This window comes from Haliaeetus leucocephalus, unplaced genomic scaffold, assembly GCF_000737465.1.
Source record: "Haliaeetus leucocephalus isolate CR32 unplaced genomic scaffold, Haliaeetus_leucocephalus-4.0 Scaffold92, whole genome shotgun sequence".
NCBI classification, from domain to species: Eukaryota; Metazoa; Chordata; class Aves; order Accipitriformes; family Accipitridae; genus Haliaeetus; species Haliaeetus leucocephalus.
This window is the reverse complement of record NW_010972528.1, coordinates 8755782-8775953: the sequence shown is the minus strand read 5'-3', so window position 1 is coordinate 8775953 and position 20172 is coordinate 8755782. Positions and strand designations below refer to the sequence as shown.

Sequence of the window (20172 nt, the reverse complement as noted above, 5' to 3'; positions counted from 1 at the left end):
CCCCCCCGCCATTTAAAATATCACTATTTGAGTTAGAACAGAATGGTTACTTTGTAGGCAGAAAAAGTGATTAAAAAAAAAAAGAGAATATTCATGCTTAACCTTGAGGTGGTTTAGCGAATAAGCAGGTGGACTGCTGTACAGGAAGTTTTCAATGACACAATAAGGGGTATTGACTTCCAGAGGAATAAAAAAAAACCCCCCACCACAAACCCAAACCATAAACCTCCACATCAAACAAAACCCCCAAACAAAAAAAAAAACAAAACCAACAACAAAGATTTTGCTTACAGATTTCTCTCCACACCCCATGTGCCCCACTCCGCCCCCCCACCCCAGAAAGTTGTACCATTTAATTTTATTCCCTCAAATACCTAAAATGGCAATTTCCTTTAGAGTATACACATGAAAAGCATGATAGTGTGTTTCATTGGAATGAATTATATTGGTACTTAAGTATTTCTTGAAGGCAAGAGACAGAAGTAATGGAAACAATCTGAAGATATCATAGATGTAACTTAGAAAACATATATAAACTTTCAAATTTTAACTTGGCATGTAGAAGGAAGTTTGTGCAGTATTGTTGATTACTGTCAGATATAAACCAGAAAAATATTTTAAAAAACCTAATACATTCACAGGGCGGGGTGTATGTGGGTGTGTGTGTGCGTGTAAAGAGAAACATGGAACAACAGAAGCCTTAACTCACTTTCCTACAGGCCAAAATGCCACTAAATCTTTGAAAAAGAGTTTTCGAGGTTCAAATAAGTATTTCAAGTAGGGTTGTAGTATATCCATGCTGTAATTTGTACTGCAATTTGCATATGAACTATGTCACCTACAGATTATGCCACAATAGGCTCTTTAAGTGTTATATTTAAATACACAGCAAATGACTAGCGTTTGATTAGGAAATGTAACAGGTTGCCTAGCCTTCAGCAGACATTTTATTGGCACTGTAACTGTTTTCCCGCCACATCGCTGACTCAATTTCACACGCTGCAGAGCTGACCTCTCACCTTTAACTGCTAAGTCAATCCTCTCTCTGCCCAGTCCTCTATGCAAGGAGAGATCTTGGGAAGCATTAACTCAGCATTCCCACTGGTAATGCTATGTTTATATATGTTTTGTGACTATCCCAGGATTAGACAAAATGGCATAGCTGCCAACCCAAGACATGATTCACCCAGTATTATTATGCTAGAAATTCAGCTCTGAACAGTTGGTTATTACCAGGTTAAATAAATGCATCAAATTTTTATGCAACACAGTTATGCTCCTAGGGTGGAAAAAACAAATACAGAAGGCAGATATGAGTTATGCTGGGGGTATTACAAAGTGCTGAGCTCCAAATCATTTATTTAAGGTTAAAACAAAGATCATTAAAATTGGCAAAAATAAAACAGCACTATTTCTTGGCTGATTTAACATGTGATGGTTTTTCATTTAACAATTATTCATAATTTTAAAACCTATACTAACGCAGCATACTATTACAGCTTCTCAGTTTAAAAAAAAAAAAAATACAGTACCACCTATAGTATCTTTAAAATAGAGCTTTTTGAATAAAGAGAAATGAATGTCCTTAACATCTTAATGGGAAGTCATATAAACACTACTATGAATTGAACTATCTGTAAGTAGCAATATATCTTGTTTTCATTTGAGCTTTACAGAATAAATTTATCAGTTACATCTCCTCTGAGAGCATCATGGCCATGTTTGACTCAAAAGACATTCCATATTGTTCATCCCAGAGAGAGTTACACCAGGCCAGAGAAAGTCAGGCACTCAACATGACTGGGCAACAACGACTGCAAAGTAAACTGCAAAGTATATTAACCCTAATTTTGCGACATAGCCTTATGAACTCACACAAGTATTAGTGAATTACTTGTAACAGAGTATGTATGGTTACTGTATATTACACATATTCACCTATTTTGTAAAAGCATTTAACAGAGAGAGACATTTGCAACAGATTTTTCTGGTGCATTGAAAAAAATCAATTTGTTTCCATTCTTAGTCTGATGCATATTATCTTAGTTGTTTTTCCCTCCTCATTTAATCTGATTTCATAATAAGTGTATAGAAATACCCAGAAATATGACTGCACATGGAATTGAAATAATATAGAAAGGGAAGGAACAACAGGCATATAAAATCCCACATGTTAGGACCAGAATCAAAAGTAGCTTTAAAATAAACATTAAAACTCCATGAGGAGAAAAAAGGGATGAGGGAACCATGGTGGCTGGGATGTCAGAAAACTTATTAAAATCAAAGAATACATTTAGCTATCTGCAGTGTAGGAGGAATAAATCAGGATACTAAATGAAAGTCAAACTACAAAAAGCTAATAGAAAGATGGTAATTTAAAACATCTAAAATGTTTACTATGTTAAAAATGTGGAGGTGCTTACAGATTTAAAGTCTTTGTTCAGACACTGTACAAACCAGGTATTCTAATGTGAACACTTGTTCCATATTTTGAGAGCAGTAAAATAGAGCTGTATTTTCAGAGGAGGCAATCTACCACACATTTCTTTGGTTTGTGAGAGATCAGTGCTGAATATGGCCCTCTATGGTACCTTAAAGATGATTAAATTCAGCAACATGCCTGTTTTGCACTGAACTCCCTCCCACCCCAAACAGCTACACTTGAAAGTTAGTAAATTACTTTTGCCTTTTGTTCCTCTTCATGTACTCCTCTGTCTCTCTTTTTTCCTACCTTGAAGCATATAACATATACATCAAATGGAACCAACACACCAAAGGAGCTCCAAGGCTGCTGTAATATTACACCCCACTGGTAAAATGCAAAGGCAGGCAAAGATAGCAGGTAATGTTCCCGGAATAGTATAGAGGAGCTAGTGCCACGCTGCTCCTAAGTTAAAGCAACAAGCTGTGATTTCTCATAGGACGACTTAATACAGGTACAGCAACACCACCTCTAGTTCTAGAGCCCGCTGAACCAATTCAGCTGGTATGTTATTGCCAATTGTCCTCCTTTTTATCCTTAAGCCTTCTTAGAAGCTATGTGCCTCAAATGCTCATGCATGTTTCTGTGATTAAATCCTCCTGCACTGAAATCAAATCAGATGCTTAATATTTACAAGTAATTTTCCATTTTGATCAAGAACATCAGATTTCAAAGCAAGCAAAACAAAAACATTTCTTTGCAGCAGCAGTGTAAAAATGCAAATGTAATTTAGAGACTCCAAAGAACTGTTTACAAATTTGTATAGTTCAGAATTACAAATGTTTTCTCCAAGTTTGTAGGAAAGAAACCTGTAAGAAAAACCAAGCCTTGCTTGGTACAGTGTTTTAAATCAGATGATTTCCAAAGTTACTTCCAACCTAACCAATTCCATGATTCTGTCTGCCTTTACTATGTAACTTTTCATCCCTAACAGCCAAAAGCATGAGAGAGGAAACAATTAAGATTGTGCAATTTATAAACAACTCTTTCTATATAGCCATAGCAAAAACTCCTTGCAAGCATCTCTTTCCCAAAGGAATGGTGTCCATTGCAGACATCTCTCACCACTACGGCTATAGCTTTCCCTGTCTACTATTACTAAATTCTTTAATATATAAAGGCTGCAGGAGAAGAGATGGAGCCAACAAATGCATTAAGATCTGTATGTTCAGTACTTGGATTACATAACAATGAAGACATAGTTCATTTCTACACCTTTTGTATTTTAATACGCTAATCATCTTGAAAACTGCAACATTTTTGTTTTGCTTCTGCCTACATCAAGAAAACTCAACCCATGTTTCCTACAAGGAATGCCTATCATATTACATATGCTCTGGGAAAGTCATTTGTCTAAAGATATGCTGCCACATTGCCTTTGGAAGGCAGTTCTGGTTGCAGTTTCAGCTGTAGAAAACAAAAGTCATTTGCACACAGATCTCTAAGTTTTAAAAGCACGGATAAAGTATTGAGGGCTGTATCATAATGCTCTGTTCTAATGCTGATGAACCTAACAACAGCACAATACAAGGTATTTACAACCTGAGGTTAAAAAAAAAAAAAAAATCAAATACTCTGGAGCTCAACAATCTTAATTATTTACAGAATACAAAGGTGATACTCTGGGTACCTTCACTAGACAATAGGTACATAAAGGGATACTAAAAAGAATAGGCAAGGATGTACCTTTAACAACCCAATGCCAATTGTAGATTCTGGAGACATATAATGGAAATAGGCAATGGGAGGAAGAAAAATCAGCCTGGCCACTTTCCTATTGCCACTGCCAGAGAAAAAATATTGCGTTAACTGGATGGACAACTAGACTAAGCCAGCAGGGCATTTCTTACATTTTTAATTTGTGATATGATGTAGTAAAGATAAACAATACTGAGAGGAAGTGTTTCTTGTAAACAAATGCGAAGTGAAGCATGTTCACATTTAAATATGCTTTCCTATTTTTTATTTAACAGGCAGTGATCAACATAAAAACAACATAAGCAATAGGAAAATTCATAAAGTTCAATAGCCTGGGAATAACATAAAGAATCAAGGAGGTTACCCAGCATTTTAGATCCACAAGACTGAAAAACAACCTAAATATATACCAAACACTTAATACAGAAGACACGTGACTCATGCTGCGACACAAAACCACACTGTATTAGCATTTTACTCACAACTTTACTTTCCCTAAAAAGTGAGTTGGTGAGCAAAGTTGGCTATTCTTTGAGTTAATTGGCTTAGTAATAAAATGCTGCTATCCAGGCTCTACAACGTTTTATCAACAGTAAATACAAATACTGAAAAGCACTGAATTCAGCATTCATTCTTAAAAAAAAAAAGGAAAGTGAGATTATTAGAATTTATGTTTCAGCTTGAAAAAGGAAAGATATTTAAGTACTGCATTGTAAGCTCCAGTAACCTAAAGCTCATTACAAAGGACCCACAAGCAGTTCCATCCATCTTTATTAGATGGGATCAGCTAATTTTGACATTGTATCAACATGTGGCCCAGTGAAGACTAAAAAATCTCCCCAGAAAGCTACGTAAAACTTGTACAGCTAGACTGCATTGAGTTTAGCGCCTTTAGATCTATCTTATATCAGTGCCAAAGTCATCCCAGATACATCTACAAACACTGAAATAGTAATTTGAACACAGTGCACCCATATCTTGACCTAGATCCATTTCTTATCATTTTTATGTAATATATCTAATGGAGCATTACATAACCACTAATGTTTATGGTGGCCCATTTTGGGTACCAAAAGCATGGCATTCCTGCCACGGGTGCTCAGAAACCAGACACTTAGAAGTAAAGATGCTCGATAGATAATCGCCTCCTGAGAGCCCAACATGTAATTGCAACAGGTTATCTATCAGTCATGACAAAGGAATGCCATAGAAAAGATGGATTAAAATGCAGGACAGCATTCAAACACCTTGAACATGAAAGCAAGTTCATGCTATGCTTCCTGTAATCCCTAGCTTCTTATACCATAGAACTTAGAATTTTTGCTGCAGATGCAGGAATAATCATATAGGCAGTTTCCCACCAAACAGCTCTATACCCAACAGCAGGTCCATCTCTGATCCTTATCCCACAGTATTCTTCACACTGACAATCCTAGACTTCTCCCAACCCAGTCTTACACAACTATACTTCTCTTATTCCACACACTATTAGGTCAGTCCTCCTCTAATAACTTCGAGTTCATGTGTTAACATCCTCTTCTTGCAAAAATTCATCCAGTGTTTGCTCATCATCTCCATCTAAATTCCCCACCTCCAGCCTAGATTTCTTCCCCACCTACCAACTTCTATTCCCACTTTCTCTGCATCATCTCTGCCTTTTGCCCCCCCTGCTCTCAGTTAAGCATCCAAATAATTCCAAAAGTCTAGAGCCACAATGGAAGGAAAAACTTCGATAATCCCCATCTGTGATATGTTCACTACTGATGGCTGTTTTAGAAAAGCAGTTATAGCAATTAAGGAAAACAACAACAACAAAACACTAGTTGATGTTACTAAAACCTGTTTCAAACTGGCTAAATTTGGATGGATCTTTTCATTAAAACAGCAAAAGCAAAGAGACCTTGCTATCTTTCAGGAAGAATGCTTCAAAAGCAAGTGTTAGGTCACTGAGAAAAAAATTGCCCTAAGTTATCAAATACCAAACCAGCTCCACCACAACTTCAGTCTGTTGAAGTGGCTAAGCAAGTACAACTGAAGGTTAGAAAAAGTTCAGTGTGGGGGTAGGCAGACAGCTTAGAAAACTTCAGCCCAACTGGAAAACTGCAGACAATCTTATTAAATAAACCCTACTTCCAAACATTGCTTTTTCTTATTAGGACTACTAGGAAATTGCAAACCTAACCATACAGAATCTGCTCCAAGTTTGCTTCTGATTATCCTTCACTTTTGAGTGTTATAAAAAACAGTACTATTTATAGATAGGGCATTCATTTCACTAATGACTGATTTGACCTTTCTGTTTAATGTCAGAGGGCTTTATTTCAGAATTAAAACCCTCAGCATCTACAGTTGTCTTCAGAAGCCACCAGGGCATGAGCAACATTAAGTTACAGCTTAATTTCACATTTACTTCAGAAGTTTAAGTTAATAAAGGAAAAAAAAAAAGCCCCCAAACACTATCAAAACGCACAAGGTATTACCCAATTAAAACATAGACGTGTACACTCTAAACATGCCTAAAAAAATTTTCGTTTTTGTGGAAGAACAGGTGTGTCTGTGCATATTCTTTAACTAGAAGTTACTTGAGGATATGAACATGCCTGCTTATATGTATTGGTATATGTAAATAACGTGCTGAACTAAAAACCTCTGCTTTGCAGTATGTTGACAGAATGGGTGACAACTGTATTAAAATCATTAAGTGCCATAAAGCCTAAGAAAAAGTAAAGGTAACTTTCCTCTATTTACATTACACATTTTCCTCTATTTACATTACAGACTGACCAACCAGTAGGAAAAAAAAGTATTTAAAAACAAAATTAAAAGTTATTTACAATTTTTAATTGTAGTTATACAACTTCAGTATATATGTATAACCTAATTATCATTTAGTATTTATGTATAACCTAATTTTATACAAAAAAGTTAGATATAGTCAGTTTTATTTCTTTACTACATGGAAATGGAAAACCAAACCTGGCAAGTTTTGTGCTTCTGTTCATAAGTTTTTCATTCAGGTAGAGAAACCCTCTATCATTTGGTATTCAGATTTGTTTGTCAAGTTAGCATTACTACTGTACTAGAGTAAATGGAATACATCTACTGCTTAGCTATAGCAATTTAGCGATTACAATATAAGTATGAGTACAAGTACCAATGCTAATGAGTTTGCAATTAACTTTTCGTGATTTTTTAGTGCTAGTTACATGAAGCCGTAAGTCAAGGAACCACTCTTTCCAGTAACTTCCTCCTCTGAAAAATTTAAGCAAAAAAGGACTTCATATTACAAACAAGTTAATTTGTGTTTGCAAATTTTTAAGAAATGTGCTTATAACAGAGGTTGTGAATTTATTCTGCTTTTCAAATAGGTCTTTCAAATTTTAATATGTATTTACCGGAACTATTTAGTAAAGCAGACAATAAACAACAGCACACAACATAATGAAAGGGGTTTAAAGGCTTAATTATTAAAATTACTATAGAAAAAATCCATATGTATTAATTTAAAAGCATCACTTAAATGGAAAAATTTTAAATTAGATTTATGCCAAATAGTTATGCTTCTGAATAGGCGGAGCAGGTGGGACTATTCTTCTGGTTTTTAGCACTTCAAACATGAGTTTTCAGACAGAAAAATCTGTTTATTCAAGCAATCGAAGATGACCACCAGTGTTAAGAGTGCTTTCACAACCCATTTTCACATTCATGCTTTCTCAACAAAACGCTGTTTAAGGCAGAACCAATTTACTTCTCACCTATATTAAGTTATTGATTCCCATAAAACTATCATATTCGTATCCACCAGTGTATATAATTACATAAGTACATAATTAAAAATTTCAAAAGGAATAGCTTTTGAGACACTTCATAACAGCATTTTTTAAATTAAAACTGCTAAGCAGATAGCACAGGTGATGGGTTCTTTTAGAAAGATTGGGAAAAACTTAAGTTAAAATAGCTGTTTCTCTTCTCTAAAGATCTCTACTCATTCTTTAATTCTCTTTGTGAGGTAAACTATGAGTAAGAAAAGTGGCACTGGCAAAAGTAGACCAATCTCAGCAGCAGCAGATCCAGCTAATTTGAGCAACTCTGGTTTCATCTTATGAGCAGGAACTTCCTGTGGTATTGAACACTGTGCAGGAACAAGCGGAGGAATAGCGGTAACAAGATCATGTCACACAGAGCATTTTTAATTAGAGATAACAAATCTGTAAGTAGTAAAAAAACGTAATAAAAACAAACAAAACTTTACAGACATAGATTGAGGTCCTCCAAAATATATCCTTTGTATTTTATATGATACATTTTATGCCTCCATTATTTGCTCTAAGCTCTCAGGTAAGCTCTGTTATCAGAGCTTAAAACAGTTAAGAAATTAAAAAAATATATCTGTTCAAGGAATGAAACAGTAACATGGCATTACTGAATACTTGTTTTGGGAAAAAACCATAAGGGAGGAAGCAAAACCAGAGAGAACAAATTGACTTCAAATACAACCCCCCCACCCCCCAGTTTTAAAATACCACTCAAGGTTAAGTTTTAAAAGGCCAGATAATTTGTTTGCAAACATAATGAGTCTGGTTATTTTAATAGAGAATAAATGCAGCTCTATTGCATAAAATAAGCTTTGATGATAACATTATATGCAGTGAGGCTACCAGCTTCCATCAAGAGGAAACTCACCAAAAATATAATCAGGTAGTCTGACATCAAGCATTACAATGTCTTCAGAATCCAGGTTTAAATGATTACAACAGAAATATTACCTGTGATTTGAATGAGTAGTTTTCAATAAGAAAACTATCTACATTTATGTGTTTAAACTAAGAAGTAGGAAGGAAAAAGAAAACACATTGTAAATGTTCTGGTACATCAGATTTCTAGATTCCCAAAGCAAAACATAAGAAAATTAACCATCAGAAATCAGTAAAGAGACCAGCAATTAGCTTATAGCAAGCTGTTTGACTAACGATTTTTCCACTTTAGTTTTCCCAAAATAAAATTTTTTTTTCCTTCATTTTATAGAAACAGTTCCAGAAATATCTGCAAATATACATACCATGTGCTAGTGTTCAACACAAGACAGGTTGTAAAAGCAGTATTTTCAAACTTTGCAATCACATAACCAAATAAGCCACAGAATATTTAATACCTTAGCTATTTTTCATAGAATTCAAGGATACATTGACAGATGTACAGTATGAAGTTACAGTATGATTCAGAGGCCAAGGTACTTTGTCTCATACATTTGAATATTTTAAAAATATGTGCAGGGCCATGGCCTGATTTCTTGGTAGAAGACTTGAAACTTTAAGTGCACACATATTTATTGTTTATTAATAATCCTTTTTTTCTGAGTAATTAAGTACTACAATTTTGGCTTAGAAAGACAGCATTAGCCCTAAATGAACATCTGACATTTTAGGATCTTTTAAATAGAAACAATCAAGTTACCTAATTAGAAAAAAAAAAATTTACATGTAACAAAATAATTGCTATCCTAAAAATTTCAACTTTAGATAAAGCACTCTTGATACACCTAGGAGAGCTTACGTTAAGACAGTCTAATCAGTGTTCACCTAGTGACCCATGCTAAATTTAAATACTTTGGACCAAGCTGAAGTTTATCTGAAAATGCTGACTGTGATGCCAACAACAATGGCATAAACAAAGCATGTTTGTCTATTGTCTAGCTTTAAATAGATGACCTGTATTGGTACCCATCTCTACATCATTTCTCGGTGGTCTTTATCAAGTTTCCAGCTATAATACTTTTTCTCTATGGTTCAGTTCATGTGTTTCAGTTGTAAAATCTTCAGTGTAATAACCATATTGCAAATAGTGTTTACTCAGTTGAACAGCATCCTCTCCATCTCTTGACTAACACACCTGAGACACATTTCTGAGAAACACTGAATTCCCTTCTACTTTGAATTGAGTGGGCTAATGCAAAGAGAAGTTGCTTTTTACCTCCTTCACTATGAGTCAAAAGAGTTAAATCCTGTACAAATACTTCTTTTCTTAAGCCACGTGATATAAATTTTTCAGTCTAAGGATATGACATTTTTAAGACAGGCCTCTTACTTGAGAAGCCTGCTTTTGGAAATGCTCACCTGGACTGTCATGCTCTATAAAATACACCTGATGTTGATCTGTTCAGACAAGCCTATTAATACTAGCTTCAAGATTATTTTCTTAAGCTGGCTGTTAAAAAGAACTAATGACAAATATGAGTATGTATTACTAGACACCCAGTAGCCCTATTCTAACAAGGGTCACCACATTTTCTCCTCATCTTTCAGTCTATCTCAGCGCATGTACAAACAGTGACACTGATGGGAGGTAGGTTGACTAGACCGTTTCCAGACATCCCTTCCAGTCTCAGCCATTCTGTGAACTAGATACTTCTCCCTGGAGCAACACACGCTTAACACACATGCAGAAGACCATGGAAAGTTTTGTATTTACTTTATCTTTACCCGTAAAGCACATGTAGACCCTTCGGTACAAGTTTTATATTGCAAATTTTCGTGTGGATTATATAATATTTAATTCCTAACTGAAAATTACTTACTGAATTAAAAATTAGAAGCAGCTAAGATCTCTACGTGAGGATGCTTTATTTAAAAACAGCAGCAGCATTACTATCTGAAACAGCGTAGCTTACATCTCACCAAGAAAGATTAGTATTATCTTTGTTTCTGGTTACTGGATTTTTGGATTATAAAAATCTTACACAGTTAGCCCTTCATGAAGCACTGTTAGGGATTAAAAACATCTTATGAACATGTTCTATGTAATGAAATTGTAACAATTCAACTTCATTTTACCCAGAGCTGGAGAAGCATGCCAATTAAAAGCTCCGTTTTGAGGGTTTAATATCAGCAGGTTGAAAACGGGTTAGGCAATAAACTAGCAAAAAGATGCTCAGCCCAGAGAGGAGATTTTTTTTTTTTTTTTTTTTTTTAAAGTCAAGCACACTTTAAATCTCCTAAGCTGTTTATAATGATAGAGTTGCCAAAAATAGCCCAGCTAAAAAAATCACGGAATTGGCTGCATCTGTTACACAATAAAAAGAGCTCCAAAACATTGCAGAATATTAGAAAAAGGTCTTAAAAAAAACCCCAAAATCAACAAGTAAAGATGACATATTCTGGAGGTTTGTTTTTTATTTGTATAAAAAAAATCAGTGCATCCACTTTAGGTACAACTGTATATTCACATCCATGAATAGTAACATTGCCTGTGAGTAAATACTCTGAATTTTTCAGTCAAAACGCACCACAGTAGCATCAAACGTCGCGATTCCTAAGTCTTTTGGACAACAGGATTTCAGCATGCAGACTATTTTCCTGCACCCTCATCAATTCCTCCCTCCTAATTAATATGATTCTAATGTGTACCAGGACCTATTTATTCTTAATGAGGTTTTGTTCCAACTCAGAAATGGTAGTGCAGGTGAATACTGAGTCACAAGAATCCTCTCCTCTTCACTAGCTCTACCTGAACCAACCAAAAATTCCACTGACTCCATTGAGAAATAACACAGTATGAATTGCACTCCTCTCTTTGCTGGTGTAGTAAGGCTGCAACGCTCCTACTACGCTAACAAAGAGCAGAGCTAAACAAACAGGAGAAGCATTTAGCAGTCTTCTGTAAAGTCTATCCAGGCTGCACAGAGCGAGACACAAGACTAGATGTGGGTATACTATAGTAATACCAGCACCTTATTTTGGCCCTGTTTGGCAGAGTGTATTTAGAATCACAGTACTATCAGTACCATATAGACAGTTACATACAGGTTGGTTTTTTTGTTTTGCTTTTTTTTCTTTTTTTAATTTATATCAGCTGACTACTTCTATGAGTCACTCGTCCAACTCTGTGCAGACTAACACAAATTAAAGGAGATGTGGTGAGAACACCGAACAGGTATTTTTGGAAGAGGCACAATGAGACTCAAGGTGCAATTTCATGCTTGGTTAAAGGCAGGCTACAACTGCTGCTACTAGAAGAGGAGTCAACCTTCCCTCTGTGCTTACATTGGCTCCGGCAATCCTGAAGCTTCATGGCAAGTTGGATCAGCTTAATAACTCAAGTGAAAATTAACTGTGTTCCCCACCAGCCCCAGTTCCTGAACAGCTACTTTAGCTGATGTGAGGGAACTGCCATAAATGTGCAGACAGGATGAAACAATTGGTGACTTCATTTCGGCAGCAGGCAGTCTTGGAATAACACATCAGTCATGAAATATCAGATATCATCGATAAGGTATGATTTTTCAGCAACATATGTGTTCTTCACAGTTGGTCCAATTTTCATAGGGACAGCAGAAAAAAAATTTACCATTCCCATCTTAGAAGCAAAAAATTATTTTAAAGAAAATAATTCTATGGTAATATTTCCACCAGTTTTCTTCTCAAAATGAATTATTTTCATTAAAATTTTCCTTGGGTTGCTGTAACATAACACATATTTCAGCCTGCGGTGCTACTATCCTTGCTGTTACAAGCAAATGAAAGTGAGGATCTTTCTATGGGGAGTGCTTCACAGAAGCTTCTATTCACATCTTGAGATAAGAATACAGTTGTGAATCTATAAAAGCTCCTGGCACTCCCCACACAAAGATCCTGACCTTCAGTTCTATTTAATAGAGCAACTTCCATATATCACTAGCAGTAACTACAACTCTGTGGACATTCTTTAGGCTGTTAGCAGTCATACCACTGTTAGCAGTTGTGTACTCTTGCTAAAATTGATCAGTCTGTGATTGATCTAAGTGACTTAGACTTCCCACCTTTACCTACCTGTGAGTTTAGATTTCAATATATTCATCTTAAAATGATACCTTGAATGCTCATCTACACTGCCCATGCCACTAACACAAAATTCCAAAGGATTTATAGAACTAAGTGTGTTAGAATTGGTTATTACATGACACTGATTATGGTAAGCAACCATATATTTAATTTTCCAGTTGGAATTGCCCCTTGACAGCTTCATGCAGCAATGTGCCAGAACTGAATATTAAAGTCTGACTACGCACTAAAGCAATTAACTTAATCCCCAACATTTATAAGCATCTTAATTAAATTTATGGACTCTTTCCTCTCTCATTCCCATGCTACTGAATAGGAAAAAAATAAGCTCTCTTTCAAAAATTACCATATATGAATTGATGTACATTGTACATCTAGCAGAAGATAAAGCATTCCAGAATTCATTTAGTGTGTGAAGAAATTCAGTTTAGCACAATATTTAAATGTGCTTGGAGGTATGAGCCAGGTATGTAAGTGATAAATAGATTCATCATGGTAATTGAAGGCTAAATTGCATTTGCATATTTTACAAAAAAAACCCAAACAAAACAAAGCCACCACCAACAAAGGAAGAATACAGTTTATCTACCATAAGAAAAGTTGCCTCCGATACTCATTTGTGAACACTGAATTATAAATAGGTTATAGGATTGCTCATATAGTCATAGAAGAATAAAGTCTCACATGCTATTTTCTCAATCAGTGATAGCATTAACTACAACAAAATAGAATGAAGTCATATTGCAATCTTTAAGAAACAAATTATAAGTCCAGTCTTGAAAACATTCTTCAGAATGAACGATAAAACTATTTTCAGACTCAAGGTGAAGAAAAGGCAGCTCTGCTTCTGATTCAGCTGCAAACTGAATACTAGAGTACAGCATCACAAAGAACAGGAAACAGTGCTTTAATGGGGAACACAAAATTATTCAGAACAAGCATCAGTTCTGATTAAATTATAATCAAGAAGTAGAAAATGTTATTAGGTTATTCATTTTGGCAGTTATTTTTTAAAACCCAGTATTTTCAAATTGTAGATATTAAAATAATAATTTTTTTTTTAAATCAGAAGTAGCAATATATATACCGAATACAACATTCCAGAACCAACTCTTTACAACCATCCATGAAATTTACTAAAATATTAGAAGGAAATTGCAATACATTACATTGTATACTTCATGGTAATTATTATAGGAAGGTATTTAACACTTTTATGACTTACCAGCAGCGAAGTCATTATTTAAATCTATAAATGCATGAGAGTGTGGTATATACATTTTACTTTGGGTTTCCAATGCAGCATGCCATGATAAGTTCCTACAGACAAGAATAAAAAGCAACACATTTAATCAATGCTTAGGGATTGTTAGTCATGACAATATACCTTTAAAAAAAATAATTGTGAAACCTGAAATAAAATTGAACAGAAAGCATATTCTCCTAATGCTAAGCTAAAATTACTACTTAGCTTACAATATACTAAGTAACTAGAGTTAATTGCTTGAAAGGTTCTGTGAAGGATGATTCATAACACAGGGGCTTCAATTAGATTTTACTAACTTTCTACAGCAACTGTTTTTGTACACAGAAAATTATCACTACCCATAAAGTGAAATTTAGTGCCTAGACTTCAACTGTAAATCTTGAGACACTGATCACTGTCCTCCCTGGTTTCTTCAAGCAGTTTTACTATCAGTACTTCTGAAATCTACTGTAGGATTAATAAAGATGGGCAAAAATGGACATAATCACATGCTGTTAAAGCAGCTCATGCCCGCTGCATGTAAATGGACTTTATTTTCAGTCACATAAAATCAACACAAGAATTAAACTCTCATATTATGATGGACTACAGGCTAATTATGTCATTTCCCAAGCAGGTCATACTTTATTTATAAACATACATGCACTGCTGGGTTCTGTTCTAAGAATGACTGAACTTACAGCAAACCTCCTTATTAGCAGCACATTGAAATACAACAAATCCTTCAAAAGTCATTGCCGTTGAATCATCAGATATGTTACTTTCAGAATCCTTAGCTGATACACTCAGAAAAATCTCAATATGCACTATACAATGCACTATACAATAGCAGTGATATTACTACTGGAATGATGTTGTTTATTCCATTGACATTACATACACATTACTGAAGTCCTTATGTTCCGTGACTCATTTTAGAGTAAGAAAAAAAAAATAGGCTTCTGATTACTTCCCAGAGATCATAACTCTTAGAAATGTTAAAAAGAATCACTTAATCTTAAGGATTAATTAAATATGTATTCAGTTTTTAAGATAGCCAAGAAAGTTAGTTATACAGCTGTAGTATAAATTTTAAAACATTTTGGATTAAAAAAATAGAAAAATGCTTTTCTAAGCAGTTGACAAAGCTGTTTTCCACATACAAGACTTTGCTTATGCAACCTATAACAGACTTATTTTGAGCTCTAATGAGTAAGTTTATTTGTGTCCTAATGCTACTGAAAGGACTTCTTCAGCAAAATGAAATCACTCCCACTTTTCAGTATCTTCAAAAGCTCATAAAATTTTTCAATATATAATCATTGCAAGGTGTTCAGAAACACCCTTGTGGATTTGAAATCTCTGTTCCATAATCCATCAATTTAAATAAAAGTAATGATGATAAAATTCAAGTTGGGATTAATGACCAAAAACATATTGCCAAGCAGGGTATATTTTGCATTTACAGATTTAGATGTTACCCTACATCACTTGTGAATGATCTCTGAGGAAAGGAAAACAGCCAGTTAGAAACAACAGGTATAGATTTGTTAAACTCACTGATGGGGTGGGCAGGGGAGAAAGCCTTATTTAAAAATTTCTTAAGGGCCATGGAGATGCACAATAGAAAGCTGATATATTGTTGCAATAGAGACAGAGTAATCATCTCATTGATTTCTCCAGTGGTAACAGACCTCTTTTGAAACAATAGCTAAAGAAAGCCACATAGGAATGCAAAGACTTCCTAACACACTCTTTATTTTAAAATACACTTAAGTATTGATTGTATGCAAACCCAAAACAGCTATGACACCAACACCTGGATTTCTCCTGAAACACACCAAGCTGCAAGTTACTATGTTACTGTTACTAAATAACATTCAAGACAATGCTATCAAATTTCACTTACAAGCAGCAAAGTAACAAGTTAGAAGACGCAAACTTCTTCAAACAACTAATTTAAAGGTCCAATCCTCCAAGAAAACACAAGCCCAGTTCCTAATTTTTCCAGTTATTCATTGGAAATTATTCATTATCAAAAGAAAATAGTTCTAAATGAAAATGATACGAAAACCACTTTTTTGACATCACAAAACTAAGAAGAATGTATTTATTTTGACATTTATAATCCAACTCACATCCTAAAAATAATTTCTGATATCTTTTGAGCACGTTCTTTGACAATTGAGAGAAAAATCTCTAAATCGGGGAAAGAGTTCCAATTCAAGTATCCTTCTTTTGAGGCTTCTTTCTTTTAAAAAGAATGCCCGAACCCTTACAAAAAGTCAAGGACTGAATGAATGCTAAGTTCAGTTTGGCAAAAGTCACAGGAAAAGATGTACAGACCCATATTTTTAGGTTTTTTTTAAAAAAAGGTCACCCTGTTCAATAACGAAACTTTCAATAACTCAGTGTCACACCAATTTGTGTCCTTGAATACACAATCCTAACAGCTCTCAAAAGCCAAAGCTTTCTTTTTCTTTATCAGAATACAAACTACAAAAGCAGTATCAGGTAAACTGAATGTGAACTGTCCTTCTCTAGGGTCCAATAGTGTTTTTAACAAATAACTTAAAACTTATTTTCAAAAGAGAGATTTGAAGTTTTTTGGCATCTTGCCCAATATTAGAGACATTGCTACTTCCTAATTTTTTGTTTAGAGACTGGTTCTTCTGAGTTAGTAGAGATCCATTCTTTTGTTATGCTTTGATTTCAGCATTCATACCCAAAACAGTTGAACAAAAATAATCCTTTGCATAGTCCTTACTAATCATTTAAATAGGCCGTTAAAATAATCATTTTTATCCCAGTATTTGCTAGCCATTCCCATTCTAGAAATTTCAGGGCTAGCAGAAACTTTAATGAAACTTAGTCCCCTTTACTGCAATCTCATAAGACTTTAGTCAAATTCCATTTGCCAAAGAGTGGCCTTAGTCACTCCTTAACACAAAAGATGTGAAACAGAGAACATCACTTGCATGCACACTTATATTGCTACTTAAAGTCACCTCTGCCTTATGTCTCTTTATGAATCCCAATAAGTAGATGAAATATTTTCCTTAATATATAGCTCAATACCCTTACACTTTGCACTTCCCGAACTTTTGATTTCCCATGTTGCCTAAACTTCTCATTACAATCAATTTCCTAGATGAGAGCTGAATTTTTTTTAAGTTTACCTCAAACTCCTGCACATTTTCCTTTTGCCATCCCATATATTTTAAGATCTGTTCCAGTCCTTCTCACATCATCAACCTGTCACTTCATCTATTAGACTAAATGCAGCTTAAATTCTACAGACGCTACTTAAAAACTTTGGTTTGTATTTCTGCACAGCACAGAATGCCATAATACATATTATAATAATAAATATCAAAGTGTACTCAACAAAGCAGACTATAACTGTTCCAAGAAACAATTATCAAATAATGGGGGTTTTGTTTTCTCAGCTCTCATGGAATGTCTACTTCCCCTATAAAACAACACTTGAAAAATTAGATGCAGAGTGGCATAGAATACACAGGGAAATGAGAGAATATTCATATGTTTGCACAGTTCTAGCTAAACATGAGTCTTAAGCCTCTTTAGGAAGAGCAGAAGTGATGCACAATGAATAAGTTATCAAAATTCATGCTAATAAACAAACCTTTAGCTTACCCGCCTATCAATATCTGTGGCTTACTTGAATCACTTGTGACACCAAAGATGTCAGGAATCAAGTCTCCATTAAAGCTGAAAATGCAAAACAGTTTCAGTATCACCTTAGTCATTACAGCAGTTGAAATTAACTATTTTTAAGTTAACCTGTATTTGGTTAGCATTTTCCCACCAAGCAATGAAGAATTTTCAGCTGTGTAGTCTTTTCCGAATTTTGGCTCTTGTCTGAGCTGCTTGTAGTAGTATGCTTCTTTCAGTATTTTACACTACACCATGCAATTGATTTTCCAGCTATATATCCCCCCTCTCTTTTGTTCAGCATTTCCCACAGAGGGAAGCACACTGTGAAAAGGATATTTGCTCAGTCTGATAAGCCAGTAAGGTTTTTGTTTTACAAAATTCACCAAAACATGACTGGCTGTTTTTCTGCATAAAACAGAGTACTGAAATTAAAAAATTAAAAGCTTATTTAGTTACCATTGCCAGGATGATGTAATATATAAAATTAGTAAAGATGACTGTTATGTTTCATCATCTTTTGTTAGACCAGTTGACATTACACAAACCACCTTGTTCTTAAAAGATAAAGAGCACATTTCAAATTTTAGCGTTAAAATATACTTAAGTTGCTCTTAGTTACCATTATAAATGTTGTTTCCTAAAAAAGTGGGTCATACTTACTCCATTACTAGAGGCTCATCAAGAAAAGTCTTATTTAACATAGTTTTATGGTTAAGATCTGAAAACAGAAAATATTAATTTGATTCAGTTACCAATATGTTAAGACATTTGCATTTTTAACTTCAACATAATTCTTCTTCTATTCATTTACAACCACCAATTTTACAATTAAAAAAAAAATCAGCCACCACTGAACATAAACAGCTGAACGGCTTCCTGAAATTATGCAGGAAAGGTGAGTTACAGCGAAAATGCTGAATCTTCTTCTCTCTCCACTAAACTCTTCAACAAATTATTCTAAATAGATCTTGGTGAAACCTATTTCTATGTATGACTGCAATCACAGACACATGAAATCTGAAGGAGTTGGGTTGTAGACAGTTTAAAAACTTAACATTGTACAAGAGATCTCTCTTTAATGCTTTGTCACTGTAAAAATCATTCTTAATCATATACATTGAGTGTTTGAAATGGGGATTAGAGGTAGATTGCCTAAATGGGAAGCAAGGATTTTAAGTCCTAATTGGGTTCTCTCAGACTTCACTTTTACTCGTAATCCAAACTCCTTGCCACATCACCTCCATTTCTGTCATCTCTCCAGGTTTCTCTTCTTTCCAGTTTCCACATTTTATATGACAGTACCCTTCTACTGACCTGTCTGTCACACTTCCATTACCCAAGTAGGCACCACATAACTTCCCAGTAGCCTCACCACATACCAACCATTACCTGAATTTTTAACGTTTGACTACTTTTCTAAGCCCCACATGCTCATTTGTGCCTCTCCCAATATTCGTTTATTCAGAAGCAAGACAGCATAAATTAATCCAAATCCTTCACATTCTTCCCAATACTAGAGATAACTCCTATTCACTTTATACTTGATCCAGTGCACTTTCCCAGGTTGCTTGTTTCACCTCTGATTAAAGCCAGAAGCAAGGCCATCACTTGCCTCACCTGTAACTATTTTATAACACAGTTGTTTGGAATAGTAATTATTCTTCAGTAGTTTTTGTGGACTTAAAGAGTATCTTCTTTTGCTTTTCTGTCCTTCTTCAAACCCTAAACTCTTCCCAAAACCCTTTCCTAGCAAAGTCAACAGAGACGAGAAAAGACTTCAAGAGTTCACAAAGTCCATGACTCTACCCTAAGACAGAATCGGCTATACCTAGAACACTGCTAAAAGATTCTTGAAAACTCAATTCTAAAGTTCCTGAAAACTTCCAGTGACAGAGACTTTAGACACTTCTCTCCCAAAAGCTACTTTAGTCTGTCACTGTCTTTTAAGAATTTGGTTTAACACAAGTAAGGGTGTTATATTACTGTTGGTAAGGTTAGGTATGATATTTTGAAAGTTTATGCACTAAACTTTACACCAGGTTCTCTGCGCATTTTAAATTCAAAATACGTCTTTTGAGATAATCTTTGTGAAGCTGACATGAATAATGGGGAAGTCAGGAGAAGTAGCTCTTCAGTTAGTACGTTACTGTCAAACTATATATTGTTTGGTTATGCCTGTTGCATGAAATAAAGCAAGAGTTTTAGCTTTGTTCTCTTTCACTAATTAGTGCATACAGTTTAACAGCAAGAAA

The 20172-nt window shown here is 34.8% G+C and overlaps 1 protein-coding gene across 2 annotated transcripts in view; it reads right to left on the bottom strand.

Annotated features, from left to right (window-relative positions):
* Positions 1-20172, bottom strand: part of ITFG1 (integrin alpha FG-GAP repeat containing 1) — a 92856-nt gene that overhangs the window by 67127 nt on the left and 5557 nt on the right. For both annotated transcript variants that reach the window (XR_775483.1, XM_010585048.1), the window contains exons 4-6: positions 18581-18638; positions 17900-17974; positions 14222-14316 (exon numbers count right to left, since the gene is read on the bottom strand). Coding sequence is in view for 1 of the 2 variants with exons in the window: in XM_010585048.1 (XP_010583350.1) it covers positions 14222-14316; positions 17900-17974; positions 18581-18638 (228 nt within the window). In the remaining variant the exon portion in view is untranslated. The remainder of the gene's footprint in view (positions 1-14221; positions 14317-17899; positions 17975-18580; positions 18639-20172) is intronic.